Here is a 22,597-nt window from a genome sequence, read left to right on the forward strand (position 1 = left end):
ATCTTTCTGATTACCTCAGGAATCACTTAAAAAATCCTGGAACTAGACTCTCCTGTTCAAATGATAAAAGATATTGCATTGATAGCATTGTGTCACACCACCATCGTATGATGTTCATCTGATAGGGTTAGTGGATCAGAAGCAGGAAGCAACTGTAGTCAGATCATTGAGCAATATCCTTCAGGAGACAAGAAAGAATGGATAAGAGTGAAGTGTGAAATTGGATATGAAAAGCTCTGAGGTTGGTCAGGAATAGTCAGCACCGCTTTAAGCAGAGGAAATCATTTTTCACTAATTTGATACAATTTTTTCTAAGAGATCACCAGGAGGATTATGAAGGGTTCCCTTGGATGCAAGATTAGCAGAATCCACTACCAATGAAGGCTAATGAATCACGAATGGTTTGAGGAATGATCATGCCTCATCATCTGGCCAGGTTAATGCCAGCAGGAGACATTCAGTTCAAAGAGGTCATAGCCTCAGAATAAAAGGACGTCCCTTTAGGAAAGAGATGAGGAGAAATTTCTTTAGTCAGAAGGTGGTGGATTTGTGGAATTCATTGCCACAGGCTGTGGAGGCCAAGTCAATGGATATTTTTAAGGCAGAGATAGATAGATTCTTGATTAGTACGGGTGTCAGGGGTTATGCGGAGAAGGCAGGAGAATGAGGGGGAGAGATAGATCAACCATGACTGAATGGCGGAATTGACTTGATGGGTCGAATGGCTCAATTTTGCTCCGATCGCTTCTGAATTTATGAAAGACAGACACAAAGTGCTGGAGTAACACAGCGGGCTAGGCAGCATCTCTGGAGAAAAAGGATAGGCTACGTTTCGGGTTAACATTCTTCTAACTCAGGTTGTTCAGTAATCTCACGACTTTTTCAGTAAAACCGATGAAATACCTAGATCATTGAATAAAGCTAAACACACATTGATCGGTTTTAAAACACTTTAATTCATATAAACTATGGGATCATTGCACATATTAAGTTTGTTATTAATGTATAATAGAATGATCTTCAGTCAATATGGCAACTACTGTCCTGATATGCACATATATTACAAAAAAAGTCAATTCATTTCAAAAGGCAAGTCTGTAGTTATCATGCTCCACATCCTTAAATGGCATTGTCATTAATAATACGGTGAGTTTTATTTTAAAAGAATTGCAATCATATAAAGGTAAAACATTAATGAGTTAGAAAGGCCAACAACCTTAAGCTCCCAACGTAACAGCAGCTTGTACTCGTGTGATCATGCTTATGTATTCCAATTCTTGTTACATTGAAATAATGCTACCACAATTATAAGGTCACAGTATTTACAAGCAGTAATTAGACGATTATTTTTGTTTATTCACTGGATGATGAATGCAATTTGGATTTTACATGGAAATACATAATTCAGCCACAAAAACAATATTGTGCCACTTTATTTCTGACACAAATTAATGCTGATTTTGTGGAACACAAATAGAAAGGATAATTTCAGGTGAATAAGAAATCTGATGGTCAATGTTTTTGTCCAGATATGCCTTGTGGCTTTGCATGATTTAGCTTAGTTTAGTTTCGTTTTGAGATACAGCGCGGGAACAGGCCTTTTGGGCCACCGAGTCCATGCCGACCAGCGATCCCTGTACACTAGCACTATCCCACACACTAGGGACAATTTACAATCTTTACCAAAGCCAATTAACCGACAAACCTGTACGCCTTTGGAGCGTGGGAGGAAACCGGAGCAACTGGATCGAACCCGGGTCTCTGGCGCTGTAAGGCAGCAACTCTACCGCTGAGCCACGTGATATCTGATGCAAGTTGCCCAAAAATGTGTCATGTCTAATTCCCTAAAGGTATTTGCAGCACTTTTGAGGAACGTCCCAAACCCAATAGTAATTGCATCTTTTTTTCATTGCCTGCATGGTTTCGGAACATGTTCCTATTAATTGATTTAAGCTTGCAAATACTGCTAACTAGTGTCAAAGTCTTGGCATTGGGTTAAATTACACTGGTTTACAAACATGTAAACAGATTAAGCAGAAATATTAAAACAAAAATATTAAAGGTGCTAACTATTGCATCTCTAATTCCAAAGGGTTGCAAGACTTCCTGCGACAGTCTGATTCTCATTGGAGTTTGTTCGAATGCTGTTCATATTTTCAGCCAACTTTAAGGATTTCGACGTCTGCTTCCTGAAAGTTAAAAAAAATAACACTGTAAAATTTATTTTCACCAGCTCGAAGAAAAACGCAAGGTTCTTTCTTCTTGTTTTAGGTGATTACCTTTGCATTGAGAAACATAAAAACAGATCTACGCAAGAATGTGTTGGGTAGAACGGAGGAGCAAGGCCAGAGAGCCCTCTGCAGTCCTTACTGTATTCTTCACATTCACACTTACAAATTTGTGGAAGTCAAAAACACTAAGTAATAAAAATGCCTCAAATCAAAGCAACAATGAAGAAGCAAGACGTGCAACTTACTTAACAGTGATAAAACATTTGCATTTACAAATATCCCTCAAATTCTGCCCTTAAAATAAGTCAGCATGTATTATTCCAGTGTGGTCCATCACCAGGGAATGGGAAGAACCATTTTGGGAAATACAAGTTTATTCCATATACTATTTTTTTATGATAAGTAATTCACTAAATTATTTGCAGATGGACTCAGTACTTATCATAAAAAAAATAGTATATGGAATAAGGCAGAGATTGACAGATTCTCGATTAGAACGGGTGTCAGGGGTTATGGGGAGAAGGCAGGAGAATGGGGTTAGGAGGGAGAGATAGGTCAGCCACGATTGAATGGTAGAGTAGACTCGATGGGCCAAATAGCCCAATTCAGCTCCTATCACTTATGAACATATGAACTCTGACATATTTTTTGTAGCTGCAATAATTATACATCTAGTTCCTGACCAACAGTGACTTCCACTGGGGGATTCAATGATGGCAAAGTCACTGAATATCACAGAGAGGTGGTTACACTTTCTCTTGCTGGAGAAGGTTGCTGCCTAGCTCTTGTCTGACGTCGATAACATTTGTCACATCAAAGCGTTGTCTATGTCTTGGAGCACGAGAGCATGTACTGCTTCATTCCCTGGACTGCAGCAGTTCGGTTTCCTCCCACATTCCAAAGGTTAATTGGCTTCTGTAAAATTGTGCCGAGAGTGTAGGATAGAACTAGTGCATGGGGTATTGTTGGTCGGCGTTGGCTCTGTGGGCTGAAGGGCCTGTTTCCATACTGTATCTCTAAACTAAAGTTTAACACTGGGCTCTCCACTGTGTGCACTATGTACCTTGAGATTGCACTGTTAATAAAGCTAACTTATCATATCATATCATATACATACAGCCGGAAACAGGCCTTTTCGGCCCTCCAAGTCCGTGCCGCCCAGTGATCCCCGTACATTCGAAGAAAGCACACAAACCACTCTATTTCCTGAGAAGGCAACATGTCCCCAACAACCTCTACAGATGTGCCATCGAAAGCATTTTATTAGGATGCATCTCTCCCTGGTATGGGAACAGTTCAATCCAAAATAGCAAGAAATCGCAAAGATTGACTCCATCTACACTTCACGCTGCCTCGGCAAGGCCACCAGCATAATCAAGGATGAGCTTCACTCCCTCTCCCATCAGGTAAGAGGTAGAGAAGTTTGAAGACGCACACCTCCAGATTCAGGGACAGTTTCTTCCCAGCTGCAATCAGGCAACTGAATGGTCCTTTCATCAGCGAGAGAGGGGTTCTGACCTGCCATCTACCTCAGTGGAAACATTTAAACTAGGTTTATTCAGACCTTATCTGATGTCAGCGTTATATCTTGCACTAAATCCTGAACCCTTTATCCTTTATCGGTGTACAGTCTGTGGATGACCTTATTTTATTCAGATATAGTCTTTTCTTTGTCTGGTTAGCATGCAAACAAAAGCTTTTCACTGTATCTTGGCATGCATGACAATAATAAACTAAATTAAATTAAATGAATTCATGTTAAAATGATGAGGGAGCGGGGCTCAGAAAGTGGAAGTCATTAAATAGATGAAGGGCATGTGAGGTATCTTGGAGAAGGGTCTCAACCCAAAACGTCACCCATTCCTTCTCTCCACAGATGCTGCCTGTTCCCGCTGAGTTACCCCAGCATTTTGTGTCTATCCACATCTTAAATTAAATGAATGGTCTGGTTACCTAGTATGGCTGATTTATTGCATTATGATTATTGTATATTCATTTGTAGAGTTATTGCATTAATGAGGCTGTAAAGCAGCCTTAAGCCAGATTTTCATTGTTCTATTCCTAGTAAATATGACTTTTAAACACTCTTGATAGACCCCAAAAAATGGAGTAACTCAGCGGGACAGGCAGCATTTCTGGAGAGAAGGAATGGGTGACGTTTCGGATCGAGACCCTTCTTCAGAAACGTCACCTATTCCCTCTATCCAGAGATGCTGCCTGTCCCGCTGAGTTACTCCAGCTTTTTGTGTCCATCTTCGGTGTAAACCAGTATCTGCCGTTCCTTCTTTCGCTCTTGACTCTTGAATGACTAGGTCATTGCAACTTAATTTGACGTCAGAATAAGAAATTCCGATCGCAAGATCAGTCTTTAATCTGCCAAACACGTCCACCATTCATGGCTGGTTGGCATCCTGCCATCCTGACCAATCTGCTGAAAGTGCACTTCACATTAAAAAATAGCATTTGTGATTCTTGCAAGAACTTGGAAGTGGATTGACCCGGCTGGCAACAAGCAACAGGCACATACATACACAATACTGCAGCCAAAAGCTTTAGTGATTTTCCCGTCCACCAGCAGAGGGAGCTGTTGACTTTCGAAAAAACAGATCAGTTGGTAAACCGTTACTACGTGAAACAAAACACACTTGCTTTGCTTTAGGGAGATGTAGCCAAATTCCGTGGTATTGTCCTGTTTAGATTTATTTTTATCAGGACAGTATTTGTAGTTGACCTTTTGCGTTCACTGCTAGTCATAGAGTCATAGTGTAGAAACAGGCCCTTTGGCCAACTTGCCCACACCGGCCAAAATGTCCCACCTGCCTGCGCTTGGTCCGTATCCCTCCAAACCTGTCCTATCCATGTACCTGTCTAACTGTTTCTTAAACATTGGGATATATCCCAGCCTCAACTACTTCCTTAGGCGGCTTGTTCCATATAACCATCACCTTTTGTATGAAAAAGTTACCCCTCAGATTCCTATTAAATCTTTTCCCCTTCACCTCGAACCTATGTCGTCTGGTCCTCGATTCCCCCACTCTGGGCAAGAGACTCTGTGCATCTACCCGGTCTATTCCTCTCTTGATTTTATAAATAAATCCAAATGTATCTTCAGTGATCCTCCCGTAGGACCGGATGTAAACTGTCTGAGAGACAGCACCAAACCACTGACAGTCACTTTAAGATGCAAGTATAGGAAGGAACTGCAGATGCTGGTTTGAACCGAAGATAGACACAGAAAGCTGGGGTAACTCAGCGGGTCAGGCAGCATAACTGGACAGAAGGACTGGTGATAGAATCCTTAAGATGTGTGTGTTTGTATGTACATGTGCAGAAATCCGAGGCACACTGACAACTTTGCAGGACTGACATTAGCAGCTTCAGTAATATTTCCCACAAAGTTCAAGTCAATATGTACATTCATTACAACTGCATAAAATAATTGGGCTGCCCATTAAACACATGCTTGGTCTATTACTGTCAGTATTTATCACACAATTATTATTACTTTTAAGAAGTTCGTGTTCATTGCATTCAACGTAGCTCATGGTCTTCTGTTTCAGTTACCTGTATCCACACCATAACAACATAAAATCAGACAAGAACAGACATTACAGTTTCTACCTTTACGGCAGGTCCGTTTGCACTTCTTTTTGTTTCTAAAATTGTTCTTATTTCCACCACACCCACTGAAGGTAAAGGTCTCACAGAGGAGACTGGACTGGTTGTAGAAGTGTCTAGTTAAGCTTTTGTAGCAGTGGCCTTTATCTGCCGGGGCCATGCAGATATTTTGGTAATCTGAATGCAAAGGCAAAGATACAGAAAAAATTAAGCCTGTTGTATTTGAAAGCCAGAAGTTGGCGCTGAAATGATCTTCCATTCCAAAATTAATTGCACTCTGTAAGATTGTACAGGCTCCATTGATCATCCTGGCATGAGTTAAATAAACCAGTTTTAACAGCAAACGCAGATGAAGAAATGCCAATAATCATCAGACAACTCTGGGCAGCATTCCTGTACTTCTTCCATCACCAGGTCTCATTTTAATTAAAATATTTTATGCTCTATGTTAAACAACGCTGAAATTTATCATTTTGTTCAAGTGAATGTTTAATCTCGTCTTTTGCAAACAGAACAGGATGCCAGCTTAACAGTGGTGAGAATTGTGTTTGGATGTGAATGACACAAAGAGAGGAGCAAATCATCCTGACCTCAGCAACATTCCCACACAAAACCAATGGGAATCGGTAAATGTCCCAGCTATCCGTTCCAAATACTCTCTTTTTACAGCGGCACGACAATGCTTCCTCACATCACCTGAGACCCGGGTTCCAACGTGACCTCAGGCACTGTCAGTGTTGAGCCTGCACATTCTCCCCGTGACCATGAGAGCTTTGCCCAAGTGCTCCGGGTTCCTACCACATCCCAAAGACATGCTGGTTTGTAGGTTAGTTGGCCTCTGTATATTGCCCCGAGTGTGCAGGGAGTGGATGCAAAAGTAGGGTAACATGGAACTAGTGTGAATGGGTGATCGATGGTCGGGCTGAACTCAGTGGACCGAAGGGCCGGTTTCCATGCTGTATCATTCAATCTAATCAATTAATCAATTTTACTTACTACCCTGTCACCCTAAATATCGGAATGTTTTCTCTTTATCTTTAATAGCACGTTTGGCTTCTGGTCATCTGAGCAAAATTCCATCTTAAGATCTTAATCTCTTTAACTTCCTCCAGCTCTCAATGCTTGGTTGAAAGGCCACAAAATATTTCAACTGATAAAGGAAGGCGAAGCAGACTGACTCCTCTCCAGACTCTTTAAATTCAGAAACAATTCCCCCAAATACAAGGTCAAAATCTCATTTCACTCCAATTTCTGGACATGTAGCATGTCCAATTTCCTGTTCCAATCCATTACTTTGTCCTAGTGGTACAGATAGTAATGTGGCTTACACCTCCTGTTATCTTCTTCATCCATTTCTAGATGAGGAACACTTTTACAATTTAAGCTCTAAACAACAAGTTCCCAGCCTCATTCTTCCAGTCACATCCAGGTAAGTATTCTCAGTATAGAAGTTGGGAGGTCATGTTGCAGTCGTATAAGATGTTGGTGAGACCGCATTTAGAAATATTGTTCTCAGTTCTGGGCACCATGTTATAGGAAAGATGTTGTCAAGCTGGAAAGGCTACGGAGAAGATTTACGAGGATGCTGCCAGGACTACAGGGTCTGACCTATAGGGAGAGGTTGAGTAGGCCGGGACACTATTCCCTGGAGGGGTGATCTTACAGAGGGGTATAAAATCACGAGAGGAATAGATCGGGTAGAAGAGTCTCTTGCCCAAAGTAGGTGAATCGAGCACAATAGACAATAGACAATAGGTGCAGGAGTAGGCCATTCAGCCCTTCGAGCCAGCACCGCCATTCAATGCGATCATGGCTGATCACTCTCAATCAGTACCCCGTTCCTGCCTTCTCCCCATACCCCCTCACTCCGCTATCCTTAAGAGCTCTATCCAGCTCTCTCTTGAAAGCATCCAACGAACTGGCCTCCACTGCCTTCTGAGGCAGAGAATTCCACACCTTCACCACCCTCTGACTGAAAAAGTTCTTCCTCATCTCCGTTCTAAATGGCCTACCCCTTATTCTCAAACTGTGGCCCCTTGTTCTGGACTCCCCCAACATTGGGAACATGTTATCTGCCTCTAATGTGTCCAATCCCCTAATTATCTTATATGTTTCAATAAGATCCCCCCTCATCCTTCTAAATTCCAGTGTATACAAGCCCAATCGCTCCAGCCTTTCAACATACGACAGTCCCGCCATTCCGGGAATTAACCTAGTGAACCTACGCTGCACGCCCTCCATAGCAAGAATATCCTTCCTCAAATTTGGAGACCAAAACTGCACACAGTACTCCAGGTGCGGTCTCACCAGGGCCCGGTACAACTGTAGAAGGACCTCTTTGCTCCTATACTCAACTCCTCTTGTTACGAAGGCCAACATTCCATTGGCTTTCTTCACTGCCTGCTGAACCTGCATGCTTCCTTTCATTGACTGATGCACTAGGACACCCAGATCTCGTTGAACTCCCCCTCCTCCTAACTTGACACCATTCAGATAATAATCTGCCTTTCTATTCTTACTTCCAAAGTGAATAACCTCACACTTATCTACATTAAACTGCATCTGCCATGTATCCGCCCACTCACACAACCTGTCCAAGTCACCCTGCAGCCTTATTGCATCTTCCTCACAATTCACACTACCCCCCAACTTAGTATCATCTGCAAATTTGCTAATGGTACTTTTAATCCCTTCGTCTAAGTCATTAATGTATATCGTGAATAGCTGGGGTCCCAGCACCGAACCTTGCGGTACCCCACTGATCACTGCCTGCCATTCCGAAAGGGACCCATTTATCCCCACTCTTTGCTTTCTGTCTGTCAACCAATTTTCTATCCATGTCAGTACCCTACCCCCAATACCATGTGCCCTAATTTTGCCCACTAATCTCCTATGTGGGACCTTGTCGAAGGCTTTCTGAAAGTCGAGGTACACCACATCCACTGACTCTCCCTTGTCAATTTTCCTAGTTACATCCTCAAAAAATTCCAGTAGATTTGTCAAGCATGATTTCCCCTTCGTAAATCCATGCTGACTCGGAATGATCCCGTTACTGCTATCCAAATGCTCAGCAATTTCGTCTTTTATAATTGACTCCAGCATCTTCCCCACCACTGATGTCAGACTAACTGGTCTATAATTACCCGTTTTCTCTCTCCCTCCTTTCTTAAAAAGTGGGATAACATTTGCTATCCTCCAATCCACAGGAACTGATCCTGAATCTATAGAACATTGAAAAATGATCTCCAATGCTTCCACTATTTCTAGAGCCACCTCCTTAAGTACTCTGGGATGCAGACCATCAGGCCCTGGGGATTTATCAGCCTTCAGTCCCATCAGTCTACCCAACACCATTTCCTGCCTAATGTGGATTTCCTTCAGTTCCTCCATCACCCTAGGTTCTCCGGCCCCTAGAACATTTGGGAGATTGTGTGTATCTTCCTCAGTGAAGACAGATCCAAAGTAACGGTTTAACTCGTCTGCTATTTCTTTGTTCCCCATAATAAATTCCCCTGCTTCTGTCTTCAAGGGACCCACATTTGCCTTGACTATTTTTTTCCTCTTCACGTACCTAAAAAAACTTTTGCTATCCTCCTTTATATTATTGGCTAGTTTACCCTCGTACCTCATCTTTTCTCCCAGTATTGCCTTTTTAGTTAACTTTTGTTGCTCTTTAAAAGAGTCCCAATCCTCTGTCTTCCCACTCTTCTTTGCTATGTTATACTTCCTCTCCTTAATTTTTATGCTGTCCCTGACTTCCCTTGTCAGCCACAGGTGTCTCTTACTCCCCTTAGAGTCTTTCCACCTCTTTGGAATAAATTGATCCTGCAACCTCTGCATTATTCCCAGGAATACCTGCCATTGCTGTTCTACCGTCTTCCCTGCTAGGGCCTCATTCCAATCAATTTTGGCCAGCTCCCGCCTCATGCCTCTGTAATCCCCTTTGCTATACTGTAATACCGACACTTCCGATTTTCCCTTCTGCCTTTCCATTTGCAGAGTAAAACTTATCATGTTGTGATCACTGCCTCCTAATGGTTCTTTTACCTCTAGTCCCCTTATCAGATCAGGATCATTACACAACACTAAATCCAGAATTGCCTTCTCCCTGGTAGGCTCCAGTACAAGCTGTTCTAAGAATCCATCTCGAAGGCACTCTACAAACTCTCTTTCCTGGGGTCCATTTCCAACCTGATTTTCCCAGTCTACCTGCATGTTGAAATCTCCCATAACCACCGTAGCATTACATTTTTGACACGCCAATTTTATCTCCTGATTCAACTTGCACCCTATGTCGAGGCTACTGTTTGGGGGCCTATAGATAACTCCCATTAGGGTCTTTTTACCCTTACAATTTCTCATTTCTATCCATACTGATTCAACATCTCCTGATTCTATGTCACCCCTTGCAAGGGAATGAATATCATTCCTTACCATCAGAGCAACCCCACCCCCTCTGCCCACCTGTCTGTCTTTTCTATACGTTGTATACCCCTGAATATTCAGTTCCCAGCCCTGGTCCTCTTGTAGCCATGTCTCAGTGATCCCTACAACATCATACTTGCCCATGACTAACTGAGCCTCAAGCTCATCCACTTTATTTTTTATACTACGCGCATTTAAGTACAACACTTTAACTTCTGTATTTACCTCCCCTCTCACATCGTTCACAATTGGCCCTGCCCTTAATTTCTTTTCCGCTCTAGAACTTCTGTTCCCATTCTTCTGAGAGTCTTTTGCAATATCTCCTGTATTCCCTTTTACCTCATCTCCATATTCACAATTTGTTAACCCCTCCCCCCCACTACTTAGTTTAAAGCCACAGGTGTCACACTAGCAAACCTGCCTGCCAGAATGTTTGTCCCCCTGCTGTTAAGATGCAACCCGTCCCTTTTGTACAAGTCACCCCTAGCCCAGAAGAGATCCCAGTGGTCCAGAAATCTAAATCCCTGCTCTCTGCACCAGCCCCTCAGCCATAAATTCATACCCTCTATCTCTCTGTTCCTGGCCTCACCAGCACGAGGTACCGGTAGCAGTCCAGAGATAACTACCTTCGACGTCCTACTTCTCAGTGCTTTCCACAACTCTCTAAACTCCCGCTGTAGCACCTCCTTCCTCTTCCGCCCGACGTCATTCGTGCCCACGTGCACAACGACTTCAGGTTGATCGCCTTCCCTCACTAGGATTTTCTGAAGCCGGTCTGTGATGTGTTGAACCCTGGCACCAGGGAGGCAACAGACCATCCTCAAGTCCCTCCTGCTGCCACAGAATCTTCTGTCCGTCCCTCGGACTATGGAGTCACCGACCACTACGGCTCTTCCAGACTTCGGTCTCCCCTGTCGAGTATCCTTGCCAACAGGTCCGCCACTCGGACTGGAAACGTCTTCTGCCCCGACAGTTCCCAAGAGGGTATACCTATTTGCAATAGGCACAGCCACTGGGGTCTCCTGTAGTCCACGTCCACTCCCCCCTGAAACAGTCTCCCACCTTCGCTCGACCTGGACCCTTGGCGTGACAGCCTCACAATAGGTCCTGTCGAGGAAACTCTCGCATTCTCGGATGGCCCTGAGGTCATCCAACTGCCTCTCCAACTCCACCACACGTCCCTTCAGGAGCTGCACCTGGACACAGTTCTTGCAGGTGTAGCTCCCAGAAGCTCCAGCGACGTCCCCGTCTTCCCACATCCTGCAGGAAACACACCGCACCAACTTTTCCGCCATCACCTTGTGCCTATAACCAGCTCTGGCTTAAAACAATCGTATCCTCCTCACCTCAGCCTCCTCGCCGAAGACTCGCAGCCAAAGACTCGCACTTTTCTCACTGGGCTGCACCTGAACAGGGCTGCACCCTTTTGCAAGTATTGCTTATATCCCAATTAAATTGCCTGATTGTCCAATTTACCTGACTTCTCACTTAAACTACTTTACTGCTCAGCCAACGGGCGTCCTTGCTCTGCTCCCGGACTTCACAAGAGGACATAGGTTTAAGGTGAAGGGGAAAAGATTTAATAGGAATCTGAGGTATTTATTCACAAAATGCTGGAGTAACTCAGCAGGTCAGGCAGCATCTCAGGAGAGAAGGAATGGGTGACGTTTCGGTTGACCGATCTATTTATCCCTCTCAGCCCCCATTCTCCTGCCTTCTCCACTTTGATGCTCTTACCAATCAAGAACCTATCAATCTCCGCTTTAAAAATACCCAGTGACGTGACTTCCACAACCGCCTGTGGCAATGAATTCCACAGATTCACCAACCTCTGGCCAAAGAAATTCTCCTCAGTTCACGAGAGATTGTGGGCAGAGGATTCTCTATAAATGTCCAATATCGCGACTTCTCCCACTTCTGATGGAATTCCAACAAATGAACCCTTTCATAAAGGATGAAGAAGCAGCAACATTGAAACTCAGGCCAACGGTGCAACATCGAACCAACTGAGTTTGTTGCATTAGACAACAAACGCAATGCCATCCATTTCACTGAGCGTTTTACAAATATCTTGCACACATTGAATGTTTTGCATTTCAAAAAAGAAAGAGGAATAATTTTGACCACTTTGCAGTTGGTGTGGTGGATTGATTTAGATTTAGATTTAGATTTAGAGATACAGCGCAGAAACAGGCCCTTCGGCCCACCAGGTCCGCGCCGCCCAGCGATCCCCGCACACTAACACTATCCTACATCCACTAGGGACAAGTTTTACATTTGCCCAGCCAATTAACCTATATACCTGTACGTCTTTGGAGTGTGGGAGGAAACCGAAGATCTCAGAGAAAACCCACGCAGGTCACGGGGAGAACGTACAAACTCCGTACATACAGCGCCCGTAGTCAGGATCGAACCTGAGTCTCCGGCGCTGCATTCGCTGTAAGCCAGCAACTCTACCGCTGCGCCACCGTGCCGCCCAAATGCTGTCACCCAATACCTGCTGCAGTGTTCGATTTAAACCGTATCTATCTCTTCCCTTCCAATGTACAGTGGGTAGAAAACAAAATGACAGAGGTTGAAGACAAAGCAGTAGCCTGCTGCTGAAGCTATTTGTGTTGATGTCCGCAGGCTGATAACAAGGCCCACAATGTCAAATCCCCAGGCTGTGACAATTGCTGAAAAAATACCGGCACGATTTCAAGATTACTTTCAGACAGTTATCTCTTAATATCATGAGATCGTCGTAGAGTTTTTGAATGGTTGTGTGTGGGAAAGACTCTTAATGAGGAATCAGTGAATGCACAATTAATTCTCAGGTGAGGTACAGCAGTCAATTAAAAAGTCAATTCCATTGACGCCATACTGATCATGAAAATGGCCGCAGTCAAGATCGCTCCCTCAACTCACGGTAAAATCGTAAAATTTAATGGATATCTTCCTAAGGAAAGCCTGCACAAACCCTGGGTAACATGCAAAGCCCAAGAACCTGAAGTTAAAGCTGGGATTTGGCCTCATTAATATCGTATATTTTCATATCATATATATACAGCCGGAAACAGGCCTTTTCGGCCCTCCAAGTCCGTGCCGCCCATTGATCCCCGCACATTAACACTATCCTACACCCACTAGGGACAATTTTTACATTTACCCAGCCAATTAACCTACATACCTGTACGTCTTTGGAGTGTGGGAGGAAACCGAAGATCTCGGAGAAAACCCACGCAGGTCACGGGGAGAACGTACAAACTCCTTACAGTACAGCACCCGTAGTCAGGATCGAACCTGAGTCTCCGGCGCTGCATTCGCTGTAAAGCAGCAACTCTACCGCCGCGCTACCGTGGGGTATATTTATACTTGTGCAGTGTAAGTGTTTCTGTCATTTCAATATGCTTCTCAGCTAGATCACCTGCATCTCCACGCTGGTCACCATGAATCTTTTTCAAACACTGGAGGGCGTAGTTCTAAGGTGAGAGGGACAAAATATAAAGCAAACGCGTGGCACAAGATTTTTCACAGAGAGACTTAGGTGCCTGGAATGTGCTGGTGGTGGTGGAGGCAGATTCAATAGTGGCATTTAAGAAGCCATTGGGCACATGGATATGCAGGGAATGGGGGATATGGATCACATGGATATGCAGGGAATGGGGGGATATGGATCACATGGATATGCAGGGAATGGGGGGATATGGATCACATGGATATGCAGGGAATGGGGGGATATGGATCACATGGATATGCAGGGAATGGGGGGATATGGATCACATGCAAGGAGTGGTGATTAATTTAACAACATCACGTTTGGCATGGACATTGTGGGCCGAAAGGCCTGTTCCTACAAAGATAGAATGTAGTCGGAGACAGTAAGACTGGTGGGAAAACTGGGAAGGGGAAGGGGTTGGAGAGAGAAAGCAAGGGCTATCTGAAGTGAGAGAAGTCAACGTTCATACCGCTGGGGTGTAAACTACTCAAGCAAAATATGAGGTTCTACTTGGTCTATGTTCTGCTTGAACATTGTAACTGTCAGGCCAGTTGTCTCATTAGTCATCACCCAAATTCACTCCCTGGGATAAGCAGGGAGAATTTCAATTAAGCAATAAAGCCAGGTTGACAAGGGGGAATAGAAATGGATGCGGAGTTAAAGGAAAGAACTTTGTCAAAGGCTGCTGCAGCTTCGGAGGACTCCTGAGTCAAGGCTGCCTAGTCTTCGCATCACTTATTGCTACTGAATTTCACAGTAGATTTAGATTCACGTGAGTACATTGTCATATCTACCACAGGGTAACATGACGTTCTAGGTTTGCATGAATCCCACTGAGTAAACTGTGTATCCATATTAATGATAAATACAGCAATAAATATGAAAAACTGTACTCATCATGCAGTTTCATCATACTGCAAAACAGTAGAATTGTATAAAGATTGTAGTGCAATCTGAAGGAGGGTAAACAAATACTAAAGTGCAATAACAGAATAAGTGAATTAGACAGAGTTAAGAGTTCGTTAGCAGCAACTCCAGGAAGGGGGTGTGAAAGAGGTGATGGGTTAAGGTGTCTCATAGCAGTGAGTGAAAAGCTGCTCTTAAGTCTGGGCATCTGGGTATCCAAGCACTATCCGAGGTTGAAGAGAGAAAAGGGAATGGCCGGGATGGCAAGCATCCTTGATGAATTTGGGGAGAAGGCAGGAGAATGGGGTTAGGAGGGAGAGATAGATCAGCCATTGGAGATGCAACACCTGTCCCTTTACCTCCCCCCTCGACTCCATCCAAGGACCCAAACAGTCTTTCCAGGTGAGGCAGAGGTTCACCTGCACCTCCTCCAACCTCATCTATTGTATCCGCTGTTCCAGATGTCAACTTCTCTACATCGGCGAGACTAAGCACAGGCTCGGCGATCTTTTCGCTGAACACCTCCGCTCAGTCCATCTCAACCAACCTGATCTCCCGGTGGCTCAGCACTTTCAACTCCCCCTCCCATTCGCAATCTGACCTTTCTGTCCTGGGCCTCCTCCATTGTCAGAGTGAGGCCCAGCGCAAATTGGAGGAACAGAACCTCATATTTTGCTTGGGTAGTTTATACCCCAGCGGTATGAACATTGACTTCTCTAACTTCAGATAGCCCTTGCTTTCTCTCTCCATCCCCTCCCCCTTCCCAGTGTTTCCACCAGTCTTACTGTCTCCGACTACATTCTACCTTTGTCCCGCCCACTCCCCTGACATCAGTCTGAAGAAGGGTCGTGACCCGAAACGTCACCCATTCCTTCTCTCCAGAGATGCTGCCTGTCCCGCTGAGTTACTCCAGCATTTTGTGTCCACGATAGATCAGCCATGATTGAATGGCAGAGTAGACTAGATGGGCCGAATGGCCTAATTCTACTCATATTCCTTATGACCTTATGATACCTCACAGCCTTGGTGATGCATCGCACTTTCACGATGGACTGGGTGGAAATAGCAATGAGCCTCTGATGAACTGGGCAATGTCTACCATTGTGCAAGATCAGATGGTTAAGAGTGATGAAACTGCCATACCAGGCAGAGATGCACCCCATCAGAATACTTTCTACAGTGCATGTGTAGACATTCAAGAGAATCCTCTGACATTTCAAATCCTCTCAGATGCCTAGGAAAGTAAATACTTGATCACCACATCATTATGAAGGGAGCAGGTTAGGTTGCTGGTGACATGTATGCCTAGGACCTTGAATCTGTTGACCATCTCTGCAGCCGCTCCATTGGTTAAGGCAGGGTTGACAAGGACTGGGTTGCATTCATCCCACTCTCCAGCCTGTCCCCGCCGATTTCTTCTCTCAACCAACAACGATTTCATTTTGCTGACGTTAAGGGTTCGATTGTTATTCTGACACCAAGGCACAAGATTCCCAATCTCTTTCCTGTCTCAGTCCCATCAATTGTTATGGATCTGGCTGAAAATAGAAGGTCCCTAAAGCAAACACTCAGTCTTCATTTGTAGAGATACAGCGCCTGCAAACTATTTAGGATACTTAAATAATGGCCAAGTCAGTTTCGGTTTATAACTGTTCAGACGTCATTACCTTACAACCTGGAAAGTTTTATTTTAAGGAATTTAATATTCCAGGATGTCCATATTTGAAAGCACCCATCACCAGACTCAGGAACAACTACTTCCCCTTTGCTATCAGGCTTCCGAATGGTCCTTCCATAAACGGGGGCTACTGTCCAATTCACCTCTTTCTCATGTGGACATTGGAATTTGTCTATGAACCTGATGTGCTACAATGCTGAGAATTATATTCTGCACTCTGTATCTTCCCCTTTGTTCTATCTATTGCTCTCGAGTTTGACCATATTGTATTTATGTGTCATGTATCTGATCTGTTTTCATTGCACCTCCTTGGCCAGGACAATAATAAACCTAAACCTAAATCTTAGTTCTCATAACGCCAGCATTATTTTAAAGTTCAACACTATGATTATTTTGTGCTTGTAAAATCGGCAGTGGCAAGATCCATCTTCTATTTCAGTGCCTGTTTCCATTTGCAAATTACTGTTTCCACTTGCATATTCCCTAAATTTAATTTGCCATTTGTATTTTCAGTATCATCATTAACAACCGTTGCCCATTCTACAGAAAGCACTTTTCTGCATTGGATTAAGGGGTGTATGCTTTGTAAATAAAATAGTGAAAAAGCTTTGCAGAAAACCAGTAGAATTTGAGATAATCATTTCCTTGGGGAATGTCATTTAAATTAAAATATTAAATTTTGCATCAGAAATTAATGAAGCTTTGATTTCAAAAGAAATCAAAATACTTTCCTCTTAAGTCATTAATTTCTTGCGTATGAAGAAGAGCCACATTTATTTTGCTGTTGTGAATGGAATTGATTAAACTGTGCTCGGGATTTATTCCATCGTTTATCACAGGAATCCACAAAATCCTCAGCTCTCTTGCAAACTCAGATGAAAGCTAAGGGTGGTGTTTAATGTATTGCAACAGCAGAAGTTAGAGTGATAGATTATTGTTACTTATAGATTTGGCATGTGCCACTCACTGCAGTTGTCTCCTGAATCATTTCCCACCTCCAACCCTTCCACCATCTCTCAAATCCCAGGACAAAATCAGACTGCAGTGAAAGAAATGTAAACAAACTTGGTGATGATCTTGAATCTCAGTATGCCAGCATAAAAAGGAATAAATTATATGGATTGTTTAGTTCAGAGATACAGCGTGAAAACAGGCCTTTCGTCCCACCGGGTCTGCGCTGATCACCCGCATACTAATTCTATCCGACACACTAGGGACAATTTACAGAAGCCAATTAACCTACAAACCTGCACATCTTTGGAATGTGGGAGGAAACCGGAGCTCCCGGAGAAAACCCATGCAATTACAGGGAGAATGTACAAACTCCGTACAGCGAGCACCCGTAATAAGGATCGAACCCTGGTCTCTGGTACTGCAAGGCAGCAACTCTACTGCTGCGCCACTGTGCCACCGTGCAGAAGGATGGGCTGATGACCCCAATAGAGTGCAACACTATCAAGGAGCATAGAGGAATCCAGTCAACGGTGAGGTCCAGTTTCACTGCGAGCAGCGCCCTCCTACCTTTGGGAGTTAGGATTGCAAAATCATTGACTGAAAAATGTCAATAAAGTACAAGAACCAGCACAATGCGCATGGCCTTCCTGGATGAAGGACTAATTGCCCACCACAGCTGATCCCTAATTCAGTTAATAGACAATAGACAATAGACAATAGGTGCAGGAGTAGGCCATTCAGCCTTTCGAGCCAGCACCGCCATTCAATGTGATCATGGCTGATCATTCTCAATCAGTACCCCGTTCCTGACTTCTCCCCATACCCCCTGACTCCGCTATCCTTAAGAGCTCTATCTAGCTCTCTCTTGAATGCATTCAGAGAACTGGCCTCCACTGCTTTCTGAGGCAGAGAATTCCACAGATTCACAACTCTCTGACTGAAAAAGTTTTTCCTCATCCCCGTTCTAAATGACCCACCCCTTATTCTTAAACTGTGGCCCCTTGTTCTGGACTGTTGTTGTGAAACAGGTTACATATGATGAAACATAGAACAGTACAGCACAGGAATGGGCACTTTGGCCCACAATGTTTGTGCCGAACATGATGCCTAGCTGAACTGAGCTCATCTGCCTGCACATGATCCATGTCCCTCTATTCCCTGCATTACCAAAGACTCTTAAACGCCACTATTGCATCTGCCTCCACCATCATCCCTGGCAATGTGTTCCATGCCCCCACCACCCTCTATATTAAAAACTCGCTGCACTCATCATTAAACCTTCCCTCTCTCACCTTATAGCTATAGCTACATCTCTACCCTGGGATAAAGATTCTATCTACCCTATTTATGTTTCTCATAATTTTATCTGCTTCGATCAGGCCTCCCCTCGAACTCCGACATTCCAAAGAAAATAATTCAAGTCTATCCAACCTCTTCCTGTATTTGAAGCCCTCTGATCCAGATAGCCTTCTGTTAAATGTTAAATGTTAAATTTCCGGAATGGCGGGACTATCATATGTTGAAAGACTGGAGCGACTAGGTTTGTATACACTGGAATTTAGAAGGATGAGAGGAGATCTTATCGAAACGTATAAGATTATTAAGGGGTTGGACACGTTAAAGGCAGGAAACATGTTCCCAATGTTGGGGGAGTCCCGAACCAGGGGCCACAGTTTAAGAATAAGGGGTAGGCCATTTAGAACTGAGATGAGGAAGAACTTTTTCAGTCAGAGAGTTGTGAATCTGTGGAATTCTCTGCTTCAGAAGGCAGTGGAGGCCAATTCTCTGAATGCATTCAAGAGAGAGCTAGATAGAGCTCTTAAGGATAGCGGAGTCAGGGGGTATGGGGAGAAGGCAGGAACGGGGTACTGAGAATGATCAGCCATGAACACATTGAATGGCGGTGCTGGCTCGAAGGGCTGAATGGCCTCCTCCTGCACCTATAGTCTATTGTCTATTGTCTATAAATGTCCTCTGCAGCCTCTTCAAATCTTCCACATCTTTCCTGTTATGGGGAGATCCGAACTGCGCGCAATATTCCAAGTGTAGCCTAACCAAAGTCCTACAGAGCTGCATCATATCTAGTCTTGTGCTCAATGCAATGAAGGAAATGGAGGAGTCTTTTACTTTGTGACACCACAGACTGTGAACCTTACTGATAATTTCACATGATTTTCCATGAGAAAGGTGCATGAAGATTGACAAAAACATCACAGGCCAATGTTTGAATTGTCTGCACATGAATATTCTGGATGGGAGTAAGCATGGGTGCAATAAAAGTACAACAGGATTACACATACTTATTCATATGGTGAGTGATCATAGAAACCCCAACATCTGCAGAGAAAACATAACAATCCTTTCTACTCTTTATTTAATCCCACTAACATCATCCATTCAGAAGCCGAATAATAATTCAACCCAGTTTTCCTCAGTCACTGGGATACTTTAATTTTTCATTACCAAATGCCAAACAGTACTACCAACTCAGTGGTCACCCTGTCCCTTGTAAACTTTAGTGCTAACTTCATTTGGCACTTCATCCCGGGACTTGGTGTTGGAAAAGTTCCGAGCCAGGAATAAAATGATTAGTTGATAGATTCCAATCAAATGAAATGTATTTATAATTTAATTGCAAACACTCAAGCATATTTAAATCAAGCATAGTTAGTACAGATTTATTGCATGAACAATATCAATTCAACAATATCAGTTTTATTTTTGTATCTTTCAACTTGCCAAAATTAAACTATGAGGAATGCCCACGAGAATAACATCTTAAAATGTTAAAGTGACCCATAGCTTCAAGATGTAGCTTGCTTTTGTAAACATTTGTACCAAGGTGTCAACAACCATTGCTTTTGTACCAAGTGTATTTTCATTAGAGACTATACACCCATCCGCAGGCAATTTTAATTTCCTGCTAGCTTTAGATGGAAAGGAATTAACATTGACCAGACACTGCCTTGCCTACATTAAAACAGATGCCATCTGCCTCACACAACACAGAGAACTTTCATTTTTTTAAATTATATTTTACCATGTTCTTAATTAAAGTTAAACAACAATATTTTCAATTAACAAATAATGTTACAGAACTTTACCATAAAAAATATCTAGATTGACTACATTGACTAGTGCTTTAAAATGTTACTCAGAAGGCAGATTACTCAATGAAAAAATTGGATCTGAAGGAAATCCATCTTAGACAAATACAGGGCCTCATAATAGGTGCAGGAGTGGGCCATTCGGCCCTTCGAGCCAGCACTGCCATTCAATATGATCATGGCTGATCATCTAAAATCAGTATTAGTTCCTGCTTTTTCCCCATATCCCTTGATTCCTTTAGCCCAAAGAGCTAAACTTAACTCTAACCAATATGCCTGTAACTAATCTGCCTCTTCCATCAAAATGAAAGACAAGACGTTATATGTACCCCCATTATTTAGTGACCAACCATCAAAATATGTTTTATTTCTTGTGTCTGCAAAGCATTTTAAGACAGAGATTTTGGTACAATCCACATACTGTAAATGCATTTTTCTTTCATAAAACTTTTCAAAATTATAAGGTTCTTTGGGAATATAACTTTGACATATCTATTTAACTTTTAATACACCAAATCTCCAAATATTAGAGAGCAAGCTTGACCTCAAATAATTGAGGCTAAATTTGTTTACCTTTCTTTTGGCATATTTTCCGACAATCTTGCTTAGTTCTGAAGTTGTTCCTGTTTCCAAAGCAACCCCCGTATATAAACTGCTCACACTTCTTAGCAGGTTTATTATAGAAGTACCGACGAAAATACCCTCGACATGGGCCACCACTAGCTTCCAAATCACAAGGGTTTCTCTGATCTGTTAAAGAAATGCACGACGATTTTACTAATATTGCTCAACAATAGCTTTAACATTTATATATATATATATAAAAAAACATACAGTGTTAATGTTCAACCATCAACCCTGAAAAAGTGCACAAAGAATTTACGAGGATGCTGCTGGGACTCAAAGGACTGAGCTATGGGGAGAGGTTGGACAAGCTAGGACTTTATTCCTTGGAAAACAAGAGGCTGAGGGAGTACCTTCTGGAGGTGCATAAAATCATGAGGGGAATAGAAAGGGTGAAGACACGGAGCATTTTACCCAAGGTAATGGGATGGCAGGACTTTCATATGAAGAAAGACTGGATAGACTCGGCTTGTACTCGCTGGAATTTAGAAGATTGGGGGGGATCTTATAGAAACTTACAAAATTCTTAAGGGGTTGGACAGGCTAGATGCAGGAAGATTGTTCCCGATGTTGGGGAAGTCCAGAACAAGGGGTCACAGTTTAAGGATAAGGGGGAAGTCTTTTAGGACCGAGATGAGAACGTTTTTTTTCACACAGAGAGTGGTGGATCTGTGGAATTCTCTGCCACAGAAGGTAGTTGAGGCCAGTTCATTGGCTTTATTTAAGAGGGAGTTAGATGTGGCCCTTGTGGCTAAAGGGATCAGGGGGTATGGAGAGAAGGCAGGTACGGGATACTGAGTTGGTTGATCAGCCATGATCATATTGAATGGCGGTGCAGGCTCGAAGGGCCGAATGGCCTACTCCTGCACCTATTTTCTATGTTTCTATGTAAGGGAATCAAGAACCAGAGGACTTAAGTTTAAGGTGAGAGGGGTAAGATTTAATGGGATCCTGGGGGGCAACTTTTCATTCAGAGGCTGGCCGGTATATGAAACAAGCTGCCAGAGGAGGTTGAAGCTATAACAGCATTTAAAAGTCACTTGGACAGGTACATGGATAGGAACGTATTAGAGGAATATGGCCAAACCCAGGCAATTGGGACTAGTTTAGATGGGGCATCCTAGTCGGCATGGACGTGTTGGGCCGAACAGCCTGTTTCCATTCTGTCTAACTCTATGAAACACTCGATAAATCCAGAGCAATCCAATTGGTGCGATCTGCAATCATTCATACATTTATTTATAGCATGTAAATCCAGGCCTTCTTCACTGCTTGACTGAAAATAACCACATTACAATTACTTGCCTTGCGGATGGCAAAATGTCCCTCTAGTAAATTTAACAAATGCAAAAAAAAAGTAAACAAAAGGACAATTTAATGTTTTAATACTAATATTTTAGAACACTTTAAAAATATAAGATGCCTTTGTGTTAAAAGATCATTGGGAGATGCCAACATTTTATTTATAGAGAACCTTGCACATTAAAAGAATCAACTTGAAGTGATGGACATACAAGGACACTAAGGACAACCAAAGACATAGGGGCAGGAGTTGGCCACTTGGCGGCACGGTAGC

At 43.2% G+C, this 22,597-nt stretch overlaps 1 protein-coding gene across 1 annotated transcript in view; it reads right to left on the reverse strand.

Annotated features, from left to right (window-relative positions):
- Positions 1-942: 942 nt before the first annotated feature.
- Positions 943-22,597, reverse strand: part of LOC144596318 (carboxypeptidase inhibitor SmCI-like) — a 52,959-nt gene continuing 31,304 nt past the window's right edge. Inside the window, exons 3-5 of the mRNA XM_078404564.1 lie at positions 20,971-21,147; positions 5,853-6,026; positions 943-2,189 (exon numbers count right to left, since the gene is read on the reverse strand). Of these exons, the coding sequence (XP_078260690.1) occupies positions 2,167-2,189; positions 5,853-6,026; positions 20,971-21,147 (374 nt within the window). The 3' untranslated portion in view covers positions 943-2,166. The remainder of the gene's footprint in view (positions 2,190-5,852; positions 6,027-20,970; positions 21,148-22,597) is intronic.

Source organism: Rhinoraja longicauda, chromosome 8, assembly GCF_053455715.1.
Source record: "Rhinoraja longicauda isolate Sanriku21f chromosome 8, sRhiLon1.1, whole genome shotgun sequence".
NCBI classification, from domain to species: Eukaryota; Metazoa; Chordata; class Chondrichthyes; order Rajiformes; family Arhynchobatidae; genus Rhinoraja; species Rhinoraja longicauda.